Source organism: Egretta garzetta, unplaced genomic scaffold (assembly GCF_000687185.1).
Source record: "Egretta garzetta isolate BGI_Z169 unplaced genomic scaffold, ASM68718v1 scaffold397, whole genome shotgun sequence".
NCBI lineage: Eukaryota > Metazoa > Chordata > Aves > Pelecaniformes > Ardeidae > Egretta > Egretta garzetta.
The window spans coordinates 293268-310544 of NW_009260493.1; the positions used below are offsets into that span (position 1 = coordinate 293268).

General features: G+C 35.8%; 1 protein-coding gene across 1 annotated transcript in view; it reads right to left on the reverse strand.

Annotated features, from left to right (window-relative positions):
* Positions 1-17277, reverse strand: part of SYNE1 (spectrin repeat containing nuclear envelope protein 1) — a 304520-nt gene that overhangs the window by 214195 nt on the left and 73048 nt on the right. Inside the window, 7 exon segments of the mRNA XM_035899865.1 lie at positions 2879-3081; positions 4639-4735; positions 8387-8555; positions 9100-9212; positions 11242-11406; positions 12442-12579; positions 13366-13473. Coding sequence (XP_035755758.1) covers positions 2879-3081; positions 4639-4735; positions 8387-8555; positions 9100-9212; positions 11242-11406; positions 12442-12579; positions 13366-13473 — 993 coding nt within the window.

Here is a 17277-nt window from a genome sequence, read left to right on the forward strand (position 1 = left end):
CAATTCAATGGACAGCACATGGCAAGGACTGTTCCCAATAGACTGAATCATGATGCCACCTTCTTTCAGGGGAGAAAGAGTAGCCATAAGGATGCAAGCTGAACCATGCCACTTGGTCAACAGGACTAAGGAAGGGGCACTGACCCATTTTATTTATGACTATCTATCTACCCTGTAATTCCAAGACTGCTCATTTGACAGTAACAGTCTCATGCAGTCCTTTGCTCAGGGGTAGATGTGAAAAAGTCCTGTCCAGTTGTACTGTCAGTCATCCCAAGTTTCAGACCTACAGTTCTGAAACTTTATAGCTTGTTGGAACTCATGCACATATAAAAACAGTTCTGATACAAACAAAAATAAAACGTCAAATGCACATATACGGCTCAAATTTGTTGAAGAGAAAATTGAATAACATACAGTGTTTTAAATTCCTAAAGCTGAGATCAGTAGCATACAGGGGCTCTGCACTGATGTATCAATGAATAAAAATCTTCTCAGTAAATTGTATGTGCAGTTTGAATCTTCTACTCACAGTGGAGTGCATCCCTTACTTTGTGCAAAGACTACCCTGTGTGAGCACATCCAAAATAAATTGTCTACTGAATATGGCACTGGGCAGTTCTCCAATGGCCAGGCTTACTAGAGGTCAAGAATGAAAAAGCACATGGAGTAAACTACTCATGTCCTTGCTCCCTCACACTTATTCCCACAAACCGTCACCTTCCTCAGACCCTGCTGGGGAGACTTTCCGTTTCAGAAGCCACATCCTAAAGCATGTGTAAAATTTGGACACATATGGAAGGTACTGTGAAGCACACCTCACTCTCAATTAAAACAATGCAGCTCTTTTTAAGGAAGTCCCCACATGAGATCTAGAAGCCCTCTGATACCCTTTGGATACAGCTGTTGGAGAAAGGTGTGGAAGTGCACAGTTACAATGGGGTTATGATGGGAAGCGCTTAAGAGGTTCTGCAAGTAAATAAAGGAGTTGCAGAAGGATTGTTTTTTTCATTAATACATTTACTGTTAAATTTCTGGTACTTTGCAGAAGAAAAATCCAAGTGCATACTGATCTTTTCTGCAAGACCTTCTGTGCTACAGGTTCACAATAGGGTTTCTGAAAACAAAAAACAATGAGAAAGACAAGCCACTTTCTTTTGCAAACAGAACAGTGGTACTTTCTGGTCTTGAAATCATACAGAGATAATGGAAAGAAGAAGAAAGCATGACAGCATGGTAAGGGGCTCCTATGGTCTTTGACTAGGATAGAATATGTGAGTTTTCGTAATGCAGGTAAGGTTTGCAAATGAGCATCAATGAAATTTTTGTGTCATGATTCTGATATATTTCTGGTTTTACCAAACAAATATTTGGAAATGTTTAAAAAAGTTTTGTGCCATATTCCAGGCAATAGTTACCATCTTCCGCCTGGTTTTCCAGATGCTTGTGCTGATAGTTGTGTGACTATTAATTGTACAAACCAATATAAGTATTGCTTTTGGTTTTAATAACCAAATATTAAAACTGCTAAATCAGAACTATCCTTGGAACTAAGTGAACATCATTCCTCTGGAGTGCTTGATTCAATGTTAGTAGTATAAGTAATTTTTAAAATACATATCTCAGTCTACAGGTGGATTATGTTAGTTCTCAGTAATCTTTAACACTTCTGAGGCAATGTCATTTTAAGAAGAACTTAGCGTTTTGGGAAGAATAATGCTTTCATGTCTAAGGTTTTCAACAAGGCTTTTTGAAACTCTTCATATATCAGAGCAGTAAGAAGTACTTGTTGGATTTAGGTTAGAAATCAGAAGCAAGTATATACCATATGGATATGTTCAGATTTCTGCTTTGAAAATTTTTAAAGTTATAAAACTGATCAGAGAAGTAAATATTTTTATTTTATTCATATATATATATGGATATAAGAATATTTCATTTTAAACACTGACAAGTTACTTACATAAAGCATACACGAGGAGCTAAGATCAACCTGATCAGCTGAGGTCATCCTTCCTGCTCAGTAATAGTAACTGTTGGCATTTATGTTATGCCAGACTACTGAATAGTTTTCACAGGGTTATTTTTATTTAAAACGTGTATTCTATTCTTTTACATCAATTTAAATTAACAAAATTTTACCAAAAATTATACTGTCCTGCCACGTAACATGCTCATGCCTGACCTGATGTCAGTTTGACATATCTTACAAGCTATGAAAACCAAACCCATAAATCTTAGTGCTTCAGTACTCTAATATTAGAACAGGAAAAAAAGGACAGCAAAACTATCTTTATGACTGCAGGTCCTCAAAAGGAACTGTCTAAAAGATTTCTAAAATACCAGGGGAATGGATTAATTAATTCCCCATCAAACATAACACCACATATTAATAATGCTGTCTTATGAATGCAACTAATATTGAAATCTGTCATCTATATGGTAGAAAAATCAGTGGAAAAAATAATTTTCTTTAAGTGTCTTTATACGTAGCACATGACTATGCACTTTGGTGTTAAGAGTTTTATTTGCCTTTGAGTGAATCATGTAACATTCCTATCTCTGAGCAATACTGATGCCCTTCACGTCAAAGATGCCTCTAATCATGTTATCTCTGATGAATATTCACATCAAAGATGCCTCTAATCATGTTATCTCTGATGATGCCTTCTTTCATTGCATGTATATATCTGTACATGCTATATGTGCAAACATTGAAACACCTATGATGATTGTAGACAGTATGCCAGAAACTGAAAAAACCTCTCCCTCTTGCATAACATACTGTAAAACAACTTAAGCAAATGCAAAAACATATCCCACGTTTCATAATTCACAAAATAGCCAGATACATTAGTATTAGTACATTAGTGTATACCTTTTTAGAATGTTCAGGCTGATTCAGCATTTTTTCAGCATCTTCCAGCCAGGCTTGTAGACCTGCCACAGTGCTGCTATATCTGTCCCAATTAGCAATTACCTCTTCCAACATGCTTCTTACACTTCTCACCTCTACCGAGAGGTTCCTCCACTGTGCGGTTGTTTCATTCATGAATTTCATCACATTCTCAACTTCTTCCACTGAGATGCAGGAAAGACATTGATTATTTTGGTTCATTATTATCTCTGTAAAGCTTAATATCATGTTATGCTTATCCATTCTTATTAGGGAATTATATTTTACTGCAACTTCTAATTCAGTAGGCTTATATATACATACGCTCAGTTCACAGACCAATTTTAGTGCAAAATTATGACCAAGAAATGAAACCTGTGAATTAAAGACTAAGAAAGTACATAAACTGAGTGCTATATTTGAACAGTCACACTGCATATTCAGTGTGCTGATCATTTTTAATCTGTAATAAAAGAAATCGAGATAAGTTTTCCTTAAAAAAAGCAGAAAATAATAGAGATGTATAATGTACAAACAAATATTATGCCTGCATTGAAAAGTACTGAGTGAAATTCTGATTTTCCTTCCACTAACTTTAAAACCAAACTGCTGCTAATTTTTACCATTTAATTTTTAGTATTTTCCTCATGGCAATGAAGGAACAAATGTGTCCTCATTCCAGAAGAAAAAAACAGCGAGAAGAAAAACGACCCAATCAAATCCTGAGACTTCATAAAACAAGCAGAATACAGATAATTTAAAAAACCTTTTTTAGCTAAGGTGTCCTCTAATTTTCTGTTGTTTCTGAATTCATGTAAGTGAGTAGCTGCCCACTAGAAATGAATTTGTTATTGGATGGTTTTAATTGAATACATCACTTAATTTTATTCTTTCCAAGAATACCTTGTATAAAATGTTTACTTTTGTAAAATTTGAGTGTCACTATCATCAACTTAAATTTCACAACAAAAAAAGATATCCATTCTCTCTCCACATCTGCTAACCACTTTAGCAGCTGCAGCAATCCTCTACTGACATTACTGCATTACCTCCTCAGCAGAGATTAAAGTGATCTCATGTCTGTAACTATCTAGGTCAAATATTGCCCTCATGCATTTTCACTGAACTCAGCAGTGTTCAGGAATTACAGGAGGCAGCTGCTGAATCAACTACGCATTTTTCTCATGTATATCCGTACTTCAACTTTCATTCGGGTTCCTCTTAGAGGTTTTCACAGTTACTGAAGAATCTTCAATAAATCAGGGGATATTTTTGCCACTACAATACTGGAACCAACTCTCTATTTGCCTTTTTCTAGGAAATGAAGCCAAGCCAGGAGCATTTCCAGGTGCCAGAACATGATCTTCCCTACTCATAATTTGGTGTCTGGCACACTTTTGGCCCAAATCAACAACACTGAAACAATCATGAAGTTAGCATGGACTATGGACTTCTCCCATTAGGAAATCTGAACGTGACCACTCTCTTCTGGAGATTACAAAACCTTAACAGCAGGAGGACAGGCTGCTCTGTACCCATGTACAGAGCCCATGTACCCTCTGTCTCCATGCTAGAAAATATGTGAAATTGCTATCAGAGGCTGCAGCCTCTCTGACGAGCTGCATCTGCTGTACAGCTCTGCTGCACGGAAGAAACAAATATTAGGAAATCTTTTTAGAGGATACGTATGTGTAAAGAGATTAAAATGGTGTCCCCACAACAAAAGAAACACAGGCACTTACCTGAGCCATTTGCTTTAGCGTACATTTCAGCTGCTCTTTTCAAGATCTGGTAAGTAACTTCATACTGCTCAAAGAACTTACTATTTTCAATAACAGACTGAAAAAAATACACAAAAAGCAAAATAAAGATATATATTAAGAATAAAAATAATTTTCATGAAATTACATCAGGACAGTGATGACAACTTTTAACTTCATTATTCCTCCATTCATTTTTTTCCATCATTATAAAATCATATTTAAATTATCATTAGTATAAAAAACGATATAAATTTCACCTTTAATGGTACAGAATTTTACAAATGGTACAGCATCTCTTTACAAATACAGCTGATTTACTTTGCATATGGAAAGATTATTTAATATGTTCTTAACTCGCTAGTTGCCAAAACCCACTAACATATGATCTTTTGAATGTGCAGAAACTGAGAAATTACCTTAAAATTTATTTAATGGAAACTTTTTTGCACTGAATTCTAAGTGGAATCATTTTAGTAAAAGAGAAATTTTCATCCATATATCTCAGCACAAAAAAAGCCCTTTAAAAATTGTTCCTGCATTAAGCCTTTGCAGAAAGGCAGGTTTCACCTTAAGAGGTGAAAAACATTTGACTCATCCTTCAGTTTTCCTTTGCCTCCTTTGTAATCGGTAAAAATAAGATTAACTGCACAAAGAGATCCGGCTTTTCCAAAGTATGACATCGTGCTTTTACTTTGTGAGTGTTGTTTTGGCTGTGTAATGTGTTATAGCGTGATGAATAATTTATCTGGAAATATTTTGATCACAAAGTTATGGCTCTTTATTATTTATGCCTCTTTATCCCTTATGGCAAATGACACTGACTTTTTTCTAAATGTCTTTCAAAAATGTTACTTCCTTTAAGTGTGATATACAATTATCTCTATATTATGCAAGCATATTATATCTTGCATTACCACTGTTAAAGAGAGGAAAAACCTGCTGTTTTACAGGGCTTTTGTATTGCATTACCTAATTTACTTATCTAGAGTTTGGAATGGTTTTGCAACTTATAATACTTCCCATGCCTCCTCAGTTACAGATCTACAAAATTAAGGCAATTACATCTCACATATCTCTACACAAGCTTTGCAATGTAAGAATAGACAAAATTCTATGTGTACTAGTGTGATTTGGTAAATCCAGGTTTCAAATGAGGTCAAAGTTCAATGTACATTGAAAAGAATAAGATTTTGAGTATTCATCAACCTACATTATAGAAACATGAAAAACAGTTTTAAAAATTAATCTGTCTGCCAGTATATATCTAAAAATCTTCTATTTTAGAATGTTTACAGTTGCAATGTCAAATCACCAGTATGTAATTTAGAAATGTGTTTATAACCAAGGAAACTAGAAGTCAAGGACAATCAGAATTTTTTTCTGCTCTACTGTTAAAAAAAAAAAAATAACTGGCATGTATAAAGAACTACGTGCTTTACCATGAATTATGTGATAAACTCCTGACTTCCACTTTTGCCAAACCCATACACACAGACATTTTACCCTGAACCAAAACCTGCAAGACTTCATATGAGAAAGTAAAAGACTGTATCAAAGTACTTATATAATACTGATCTCAAGAGCAAATGGAAATATTTTAAAAAATTAAATATAGACATTTTACTGATTAATATTTTCTCCCATCTGACAAGGTCCTTTAAAGAAAATATGTAGCTTTTCTCAAATTCGTCTAGCATATGGTGCTAAAAATGTGCTAATACAGCAATGTGAAAACACAGTTCCGTGGGTTAAAATCTACGGATAACTGTAGCCGGTGTCTCCATTACAGCTGAGACTTTGGTACAGTATATTCTTCAGGCTGTTGGTGTGCAGTTTATGCTGACCTTTACTTCTGGTATATGACTGACAGATGAATTGAAGATGGGATAAAGTAACAACCACCACTTTTATTTTTCAGCTACAGTACATAAATATTTTCCAGGCATATGTTCTATCCAGATCCTAACTACGCATGTTCCTAGAATCCTAGAAGACATTGCTCAGTCTGCTTTGGCAGACAAACAAACTTACATTTTTATCTCCGACTAATATAGCCACTGACTATAGGGTACTGACTACTGCTTTCCTACATAAGACTCCTAATTTACTGAAAGAGTAACACTTGGCTCTTGGTCCTAGAAAATTGCTCCCAGATCAGCCAAAGAAAATTAAGTCTTTTTCCATCACTGGACACCTGGAAGGAGCCAGAAGTCAAGGCCATCAGGAGTGAAACTGCGCTCTGTTTATCTTCTTGTCCCAGTTTCCTCTTTTTGATGTGATGCAGTTTCGTAAATGATGCAAGGAAGCATTTTCTTTCCCCTAATGACCACCTCAGCATTAGTGGTCTGAAGCACAAGACTAACTGAGGCAATTGCAAAATAACATACAAATTCACCACTTAATGTTAATTTTAAAGCAAAAAAATAAGAAAGTGATACAAAAAAATCCAAAAGTTAACCTATCCACTTCCTCGTTATTTCCCTTGTCACCTTTTAGTAGTTTCTGCAACAGCGCCTTACAGCATATACAAATGGACTATAACTCCTAGCTATTGCACATCTCTCTAGCAAGCTATGCTATTTTAAACAACCACCTGAATTTTGCAAAGCTTGTCTAAAACAAGGCTTAACTCCTGATTTTTTATGTGTCCCTAAATGCTAAGTTTAAACATAGAAAGGGAAAAGTGTGAACAGGTCTTCAGTTCTCACTTTGTAGAAGAACTTTACTGAGTTTGAAGTTTTCTTCCAAAGCAATAAAAACTATCAGGCTGCGGGGGCATCGATAGTTTCCTCTACACAGTGTCCTGGCTCTGAATGGTTCTATAACTGTATGAATTCTTTCCAAACTGAATTTTCCTGTGCAATTTTCTTCATATGGGTTAGATAGAAGGGGGAAAAAGTATTTAGCCCAGCCCTGCTTTTGAAAGAATCCCTCATGCCGTAATGTAGAAGCGCAGCAGTGGTACTGTTCTACCAGCCACCTGGCACTGCAAGTGTGGATTTAACAAGATACAGCAGCATAAGACTGAAAGGGAACGCATCAATGAGAATTTGTAAGTCAATGGCATCTGTTTCTTAACATGATATATGCATGATGCAGGGCTGGAACAATCTCTTTCCAGAACAAAAATAAAGTAATGGGTTTAATATACTAATGCTGAGCAGAAGAAAAACCATTCTTTAAAAGAATAAAATCACTCCCCTATCAGTATAGTATACTGAACAAGTACACAGAGGCAGCATAACTTCTTTTTTTAAATTCATTTGGAGGACTTTAAAAAAAGGTACTGTGGGGGACTGCATGCCAAAAGCCTCTTCTATCTCTACACTTAATCTGTGTATAGTCACTATAAAGTGCATCTATGCAGTTGTAAAAGACAACGAAATTAAGTTCTTTGGAATTGCTCTCTAAGGTAAGTAAAAATCTAGGATTTGGAACCTCCAGATATGCTTGGTAAGTTGATGGTCAGAGAGTTAGCAGCTGGGGCATTATTTCTGGTTTTGAAGAGATGGCACAAAGAGAATAATTTTCATTTTTAGCCTTTAGAATAAAGTTCCTCCATGGGGAAGAGAGATTCACCACTGAAAAGATATTCCATAAGACTGCAGTCATAAAGTTGATGTCTGGCAAATCTCATTTCTGTTTCTGCTCTTTTATTCATTTCCAGCGATCTTAAATATGAATATTTAAAAAAAATAATTATAAAAAGAGGACAAACCCGACTTACAATGTAATTTTGAAGAAGTAGTTCCACCGACTCTCGCCTTCCATATTTGATAATCCATGACTTTAACTTTGATTCTGCAAGGACTAAGAGTGACAGTAGACGGTACTTCAGTTCCAGAAACTCCATCTTCAACAGATGGAGCTCAGATGAAGAGACAACAAAATTAAACCTATAAAATGAATCACACTGTAGTAAAATACAGCAATATTCATTTCTGCAAGAGAGACTGAAAGCTTTAGTTACAGTTCAGATATTGTTCTAACCTTTCACCTAATTCAGATTCTACAGACATTTAATTATGCATGATGATCATTCTGATGATAGCTCCTGAAATAATTACATTTCTGTTTATTCATAGAAATCATCAGTTTACATCTGTTACTAAGTTTTGCAAAGTCATTTTTCTTTTCTTTTTTCACATGCATTCTGGCTGTTGTTACATAACATTTCTTGCAGGAACAAGTAATAGCAGGATCAATGTAAAAAAGTATTCCCTTCCAAACCCCATAGCTTATTTTCATTCTCATCAGTCTTTAATGCATCAGGCTTTTTGGAATATTTTTGTGTATATTCTAGGAGGTTTTTCCTTCCAATTTTTTCATGCTTGCCACTGAGAAACATAATTAGACAGTGATTTCTACATGAACAGATTAAAATGCAAACAGGTTCCCTTTCATTCACAGAGGGTTTTTATTTCAGATTGAAAGCCTTACCTCTCTGCCATATCCTCTAATTGGTCAGGTGGAACAGGCACTCCGTTAACAGACCTGGCTCTGTGGATCTCATGGAATGCCTTTTTGTGACCATCTACGTTTTTCAGCAGATCCTGATTTGATTTTAAGAAAGAGAGAGAGAGATTGAGGGGGGGGGGGAATGAGACACAGAGAGAGAGAGAGAAAGAGAAGGCTCACAGTAGGCTATCTAACTAATAAGCACAATTTTAAGCCTGCACTGATGACTCAATGTAGTTAACTATTTGATCATGCTCGCACATTTGCATGCAAGGTTATGCATACCACAAAAGCATTTACATCAACTGGAACATTTACATAGGGAACCCCCTTATAAAATGCTCTGCTAATGCTGTGCCTAGCAATTATGGAAGATTTGAAAACAGAGGATATACTACAAAGGTTTAACAAAACAAGAACTCTTAATTGTATTAAGTAATCCCTGAAATGCAATCTGCGAATACTCTAACATTACAACAGCATAATATTGCTAAATTTACTCTTTACATCTTTATAACAGATACTGACCTTTATTAAGCATAGATTCAAATTTCAGCAACTAATCTACTCCGCTATATATAGGCAGAAGATCCATAGCTCCTTACGTAAGTACATATTCAGTATTTAGTGAACTTTTCACTCTCTCAGCATCAAAAGATTTCATGATCGCTCTCTCTACATTACACGAATGAATGCAGAATGTGGTACCCAACCTGTATTCCTGTGACAAGAATTGTACCAGCAAAAACCTTACAGCAGAGCACATTTCAACTGTAACTAAGCAACACTGCTTCAAACGGCTTCCTGGAGATTACATATTAAAATGAATGACTGGCAGTAGTCTTTGAAGAGATGTCGTAACAATAACATGTAAAGTCCCCAGCGGCTGAGAGGACACAGAACAGCGGGTATTTTACTGCATACAGACAGCTCCTGGCACAAAGTGCTCAGAAGCCTATTAGCAAAGGATATAATACAAAGGTCCCCCTTTCTTACCTGGGGGAACAAAATGCAGGCTTGTGTATTGATCACAGATGTCTATTTATTCCTATGTGCTAAAGAAGGGTTTCTCCCTGGTCAGTGCCCAGCATTTGCACAGCAGAAATTAATGTTAATTCACTGGCTCAGCTCACCAAATGGTCCCACCATCCCCATCAACCCACGTATTTTTTATTGTTTTCCACTTCAGCCAACACCTTGTTGTGAGAGAAATGAACCAGGCTTTCGCAGACACAAGTGATGCAGACTTTACTACAGCAAAAACTCCACTGGGAGTATCCTGTGACTAACATACTCTCACATAAAAGGAGGACTTGGAACAAGTATCCCAGCTAGCTGCAAGGTCTCACCTTGCCAGGCAAAAAGGGGTGCCCCTAACATGCACTGGTAAGTCAAAATAAAACCCAGTAGTTTCATCCACAAGTGCAGCCTTTCTCTACACCATCTTTTCCCTTTCTCTATCATATTTACTGTTCAGTTTCTTTTATCATCTCACCAACAATTTCTGTCTAAATTTTTCTCGTATATATTACATAAATGCACAGACAAACCTCACAGTTTTGATTTTAAATGAGAACTTGGACTCAGCAAAGAACAATGGCAAAGGTATTTAAATTCGTCTGGAAAAGTTTCCCGTTTACCACAGCAGAGGGGACTTCTCATGCATGTTGTCATCACAACACTATGAAAATTCGCTTCATTCTATTTTTTCCCCCAGTGCATATCACCTCCACTGACTGTCAGCACACTTAGTATGTTTGTTCTCTCTCTCTCCTGTTTCACCTAGTAGGTTCATGTTGGTTGAACAATGTACCCAACTTATGAGCTCCCTATGGAATATTACCCAACATAAATCCTAAAATAGGGGAACAACTAAAATATTAATACCAGATATCTTTCAGATAGAAGAAGCAGGAGCATTCAAAAACAATTTTGAATATCGCTTGTAACATACACAGATATCACAGTTCAAGTCATCGCTAAAAGACACATTGCTTTAGCTACCATCACGATGACACCACCCACAGAAACTAGAAATAATATTCTTTCTTTGTGCAGTATGGATCATTTACAGCTTTGGAAACAATGAAATATAATGTACAGAATAAATGCATATGGATCTACCTTATGTTGTTCAAGCTTCCGGTGTATTATATTTGCTGTTTCCTCATGAGCTTGCTGAACAGTTACTTCTTCCCTCAGAGCAGCCTCTGCTCTATAGAGCCAAGCACCTATGGTACCCAAAGGTGCAGGAAGAGATTTATCAAGGTGTATGTGCCAATCAAGTAGCTAGGAAACAAAAATAAGAGGATTGAACTTCCTTCCTTGCTTAATTATACAAACAAGCATCTTGAGAAAAATCAGACTTTTTACTGTAAGACCAAAACCCCACATAACAGAGTAAGTTTGAGACATAATCCTAGGTATATTACTTCACGTTACTTCTGAAAATACAGCAATCTCATAGGCAACAAAATCTCTGTAAGGATTTGTTGATTCATGTATTTCCCTTCCAGAACGCTAACTGAGTTACAAAACTGACCACATATAAACTGGAAAACTGACAAGCTAAAGATCTGGAATTTCATCAGTTAATAGGCACAGTAAGGAATGTGAGACCTTCTTCCACTCAATGTAATTTATGCCATGCTCTCCCATAAAATCTTTTTATCTTTATTTTGAACATATTTTCTATGTGTAAAGTGCAAATGAGTCTCTGTTAAATACATGACATAAAAAAAACCCTCCATGAGTAATAATAATTTAATAACTTCTTATTTGGGACAAACAATATAACTTGTTTGAGATTTTTCATTCAATTATTACACAACTACTATCACAAATACCAATAGTAATTTATTACAATTGCAGCCAGGTCAAAAACAGCATTAAAGCCTCATTTATAGATAAAATATTCAGTATTACACAGAAACTTTTTTTAGTTGTATTAAAAAAATGTTAGAATTTTTTCAATCAATTTACATTAAAACATGGCATTTTGTAGGGGCACTGTGCATGCTTTTGTTTTTATCAACAATGTTTTGAACTTGGCTAAGCACTGTTAACACACTTTCAAATAAAGGGAAACTTCAAAGTATAGCCCTTTTTTTAAAGTTCATATTCTGTCTTCAAGCTATATTAAAGATGATAGTGCAGTAAATGTTCTCAAAACAAATGCCAAATAATTCAATAGTGCTAGAAATTTGGTCCACTTTTAGGTTCCTAATGCCTAATAAAATCAACAGCAAACAGGTGTCTAAATGACTTTAAATTCTCCTCCTTCATTTAATAAAATAATACATAGCATAATAATTTTCAACTTACCCTGGAAGAAATTCTGTCCCATGCTTGCTTCACCATAGCTTGATCAAGGGATAATTTACCATCTTTCCTTAATGACTGGGTTACAAGTTCAATCTGTTTCCTTTTTACCTCATATTGTACTGTGAAATGCTTAAATGACTGCAAAAAGAGAAAATGAAATCAGTGTAGTGCAAAGAATGAAATTCTTCAACATTTATGGAGTACTACAACCTATGACAATTTTGTACTGATGAAGTCCTAATCCTTCCCAAGGAGGAGTAGCAGTAGACTTGTACATTTACACTGAAATGCATTTTATTAAAGTGTTTAATAGACTATAGAATCCTCCAGGGAAATATAGGTAGGACTTTTGCATTTCCCTTCAGTTATCAGATGCCTGAACCCTCTATGAAAGGAAAGAATAACTGATCAGGTAGACAAGCAAATGGATTAAATACAACTTGGGACAGACTATGTCTGCTTTTAGAAAACAGTGGAGCTTCAGGAGAAAATTTAGACCAAAATTTATATTCCAATTTAGACATTAACCTTTGAGAGAGGGGTTAAAAATTATGCTCTAAGCCCTGTCCTCTCCACCTGTCACCTCATCCAGCCTTCAGTCATACCTCCCATCTGAGCTGTATCATGCAGGATCTGGAAGGACTGTACAGACACATGCTCACTTCTAACTAGGACAGTCCTTCTTCACACTGCTAGGAAAAGCTCTGTGTCAGGCAAACCATCTGTGCACTGTTCTACGTAGCAAAACTGGAACTGATATTATAATTCCTCCACCAATAAAAGGAAAGACAGTTTGTGTCCTTATTTCTTTAAACTACAGTATATTGACTTGCATATATACAGATCGCATAAAATACTGCAGTACATGTTACACATAATGATGACAATAATGCCTTATCACACAAAATTTTTCCTACCGCTTACCTGGTATTTCTCCTGTAAGCTTGTTTCTGCCACCTGTGCTCGGGCTAAGTCTCTTTCAAATTGTTCTGCCCACACTTTCAGGTCTCTCAGCATCAGCCTGTCTTCCTTCTATGATTTAGTACAACCACACACAAAAAACCCATTGGAGCCTATTAGTAGAGGTGTCAGATACAGCCCAGAAATTAACATCTCTCGAGTAAGTCAAGGTCATTAGTAGCAGTGAAAGCCAAGGGAACATCTGGTCCCCATTCTCTCATGGCTTATCTTCATACAGTGTAACTGAAAAGCGCTTCCTGAGTATAAGGGGAGAACTCAGCTTCTAGACATGAGTCTTACAGTGGTGAAATCATGACAATTTGGGACATTGCAGTGTCAGAGAGATTACTCGCAGTTCTCATTTGATGTTAAATTAACACAAAGTCCTTCGAAGATACCTCAACAGCTAATTTTAGTCTTCCATGTATTTGCAGAATCATTTTTCAGTAAAAGTTAATTGAGCTGAGACAGAAGAGTATTTTAGCATCTCTTACCACCATTTTATTATCTGGTCTGCTAGCGCTGAAAAAAAAAAATTATTTTCTGAGTGACTTCAGGGCAATCCTTGACATTAAGCTCCAGGTTCAGAAGTTGGCAAAATATTTTGATATAGAATGTTTTAACAAGGAAAATTAAAAGAAAGAAAACCCAATTGCATTCAGTTTCTTTTCCTTCCATGCCATTTTATGGCTTTGAAGAACAGCATATTTGTTTTACAGTTTTGCTTTACTATTTCAGTTTGTCATGGCACTGATGCTTTGCAGGGCTGCAATGTTCTCTGCAAAATTCAGTGACCTGGTAGCAAATAGAAAAACACTAACAGGAACTCTCGGATGTGTGCGCATGTTATATGAGAAGGTCAGCAGACAACAGAAGGGGGTTTTTTGTGCACTGTGTAAGCAGGCTAATCAAGTAGGATACAAGTGTCCATCTCAGATTTCTAACCAATGAGCCATATATGCTGGCATCATAATCAGAAGCTACTCTTTGAAACCATAGAAGCCATATTATTGTAAAATTTGTCAGAAACAGATCTGTTACAGAGAACAAGTGCAACACCACATCATATAAGTTAATCACCTAAAATGAGTGATTAAGTTTCAAGCATTACATGAGAGAAGAAAAACTGGACCACGTGATAAAAAAGCATAGCCACTGACTGTATTTAAGAAACAACATACTTTCTTTTGAGAAAAGATCCTAATCTGGGAAATGAGCCGATTATGGTTCCTTTCTTTGACAGCTGCCTCAAATACGTAAAATATAACTTTGCTTAATAATTTTAAAAGCATAGAGCTATTGCTTCATTTCAGCTGAGGAAAGGACAGGATCATCAGATAGGACGGAAACTCTTCTTTGATGTATTTCTACTAATCCTCTTACTGATCCTCTGCTGAAAACAGTGGTAGTTGGTTGGACAGAATTTGAGGTGTAAATATCACAGGTATTGTATCTATTAATTCACCTTAGCTTGCAATGAGATTAACATGATAAGAGGGCAGCTGTGCTGGAACAAAGTACACTATACCTCATGCTCCTGTCTTCTGACATTTGTCAAAAGTTGATACCTGAGAAACAGTATAGGACACATATGACATTTCCCTGCTCCAGCTATTTGTAATGCTGGGATTTCCTCAACTGCATAGTGTCCCAAGAAGCCAAAACTCCTAGTGCTTCCAACTTCTCAAATCATTTAAATATAGAGAAGGAAAATAAAATTGCTACTCTTCTGGTTTGATAGCTGGCTCTGTGTGTGGAAAAATATCAAGATTCTTTGAGATCGAGTAAAGCCAGGACTACTCCCCTATCGGTAGAAGAATATAAGAGAGAATTCTTAACTCATTCAGCCATCAGAAAAAGAACTTTGGTATTCAATGTACTCCATTCATTAGAAGTTCAAAATGTAGTGAGACTATTGAGACCTCTATTAGTATTTAGCTGTCAGCTCCATAAAGACTATACTAAACTATGCATCTTAATGGACTGAAAGTCCTAAAAAAATCCTACTAACTGAAACTTTAATTTAGATATTCTCAAAGTCAGAAAGAGAATAAGTGTATCACAATGTTGTATATATTACTATTAGTTCACACTATAAATTCGGTTTTGTAAAACACTGGCTTTTATTCCTCTATGGGTCATGCTCTTATTGATGAGAAGCACCTCTTTAAGGTAAGTCTTTGTAAGAAGAGCATCTGTGTCGCTACAACTGTTCATATCGCAATGTGAGCAAAATAGGTATTTTGCAAGATTCCTGTCAACACAGCTTAAAAATTTAATAATGGTTAAAACTGGGTCCGAAACAAATCTTTCAAAATAGGACATCACCAGGATAAAGAACACCTCTATGGTACCTTAAGGTAAAGAACACAGGAACAGCCACAACTCTCTTAAATCACATACCATTTCTCTGACATTAAGTGAAAAGATAAAGTTAACAGGTGGCATTGTGTCTTCAGTGATTTTTTTTTTTTTTTACTATTTAGTTAGACAATTATTTGTTTAATTGCAGATTTAAGTGTTTCAGTAACAGTCTAACTGAATGGTGCTGAAGACATTGTGCAACAATGCATGATAAGGGTTTTATTTATTTATTCATACATTTTCACAGGTTTCCAGTTCAGTGCAACACTTACCACCTGCAAAGGTGGTTCTGTGGTCCTTGGTTGATACAAAGGTATTTTAAAGTCTCAATTTGGGTAATCAACATAAAAGATTCACTTTCTTAGACACCAAGGCACCTGTCACCAACAGCCCCCAGGTTTAATGAGCTATTATTCTTAAAACAAGACTTTCATTAGTGCCTAGTGGTTCTTACCTTAGTAATAAAAATATCAAAAGGATATTCTTACAGACATGTAAACGATTTTCTAAAGCCTGCACATATGAAGTAGCATACAGATCAGAACATAAACCATCAAAGAAAATTTATCTAGGATAATTATAACTATTCGTGCTTTCCCCACTATGAGGATTATTGAACTCTGATCACATTTATTTCCATTTATATAAGCCACTATGACTTCTTTTCCTCATGCTACTTCCAAACAGCATTTTAAAGTATTAATTCATCCTGACACCTTTCTATGAATATTCACTGATTTGCAGAGATGAACAGAACTGGAACACTCAACTGCCAAAGAACATCAAAGAAGGTAATTAGAGAAAAGTGTTTCTGAGTTCCAATATGATAAGGGGGTACAATCTAAACTTACAAAGAAAGTTTTCAGCCCAGACTCAAAGTCAAAACATTATTTTATTAACTGATATGCCAGAGTTAATTTGAAAATTACATAATACAGAATACTCTGGTGTTTGAAAGGCTAAAAATACACATCTGTGTTTCATTAGAAATTTAATTATGGACTGGAAGAGGAATACTTTGTTGGGTTCTCTAATACGTAATTATACACCAGGTGAACTGTTCAAATTCTCAGGCACAGGCAGGATAAAATTTTCAAATATGAACTTTTAAATATAAAAAAATAAATCACCTGTTTTTCCGGGGTGTTGAACCATTGTATTGTCTATGTGCTCATAAAATCAAGTCCCTTTAAAAGGTTTTATACATGAATTCAATTAATTATGCCATTCCTTTTGAAAACTGGCTTGTATATATGTATTACTGGATGTATATGTGTCTATGTGGTACTAAAACACATTCACTGACAACAGTACCACAGATGCACAGTGAATGCTGAGCCAAGCACCATCTTCAGCGATAAGCTATTAATACTTAGCTGTAAAAGTAGACAGTAAATCACTGGAAGAGCTCAGGAAAGTTATTTTTGCAGTTGCTGCTCAAGAAATTCCTCTTACATTGGGGAAATCCGCTGGCATAAAGATGTTGGAGGTGACAGGATTATCTTCTGAATT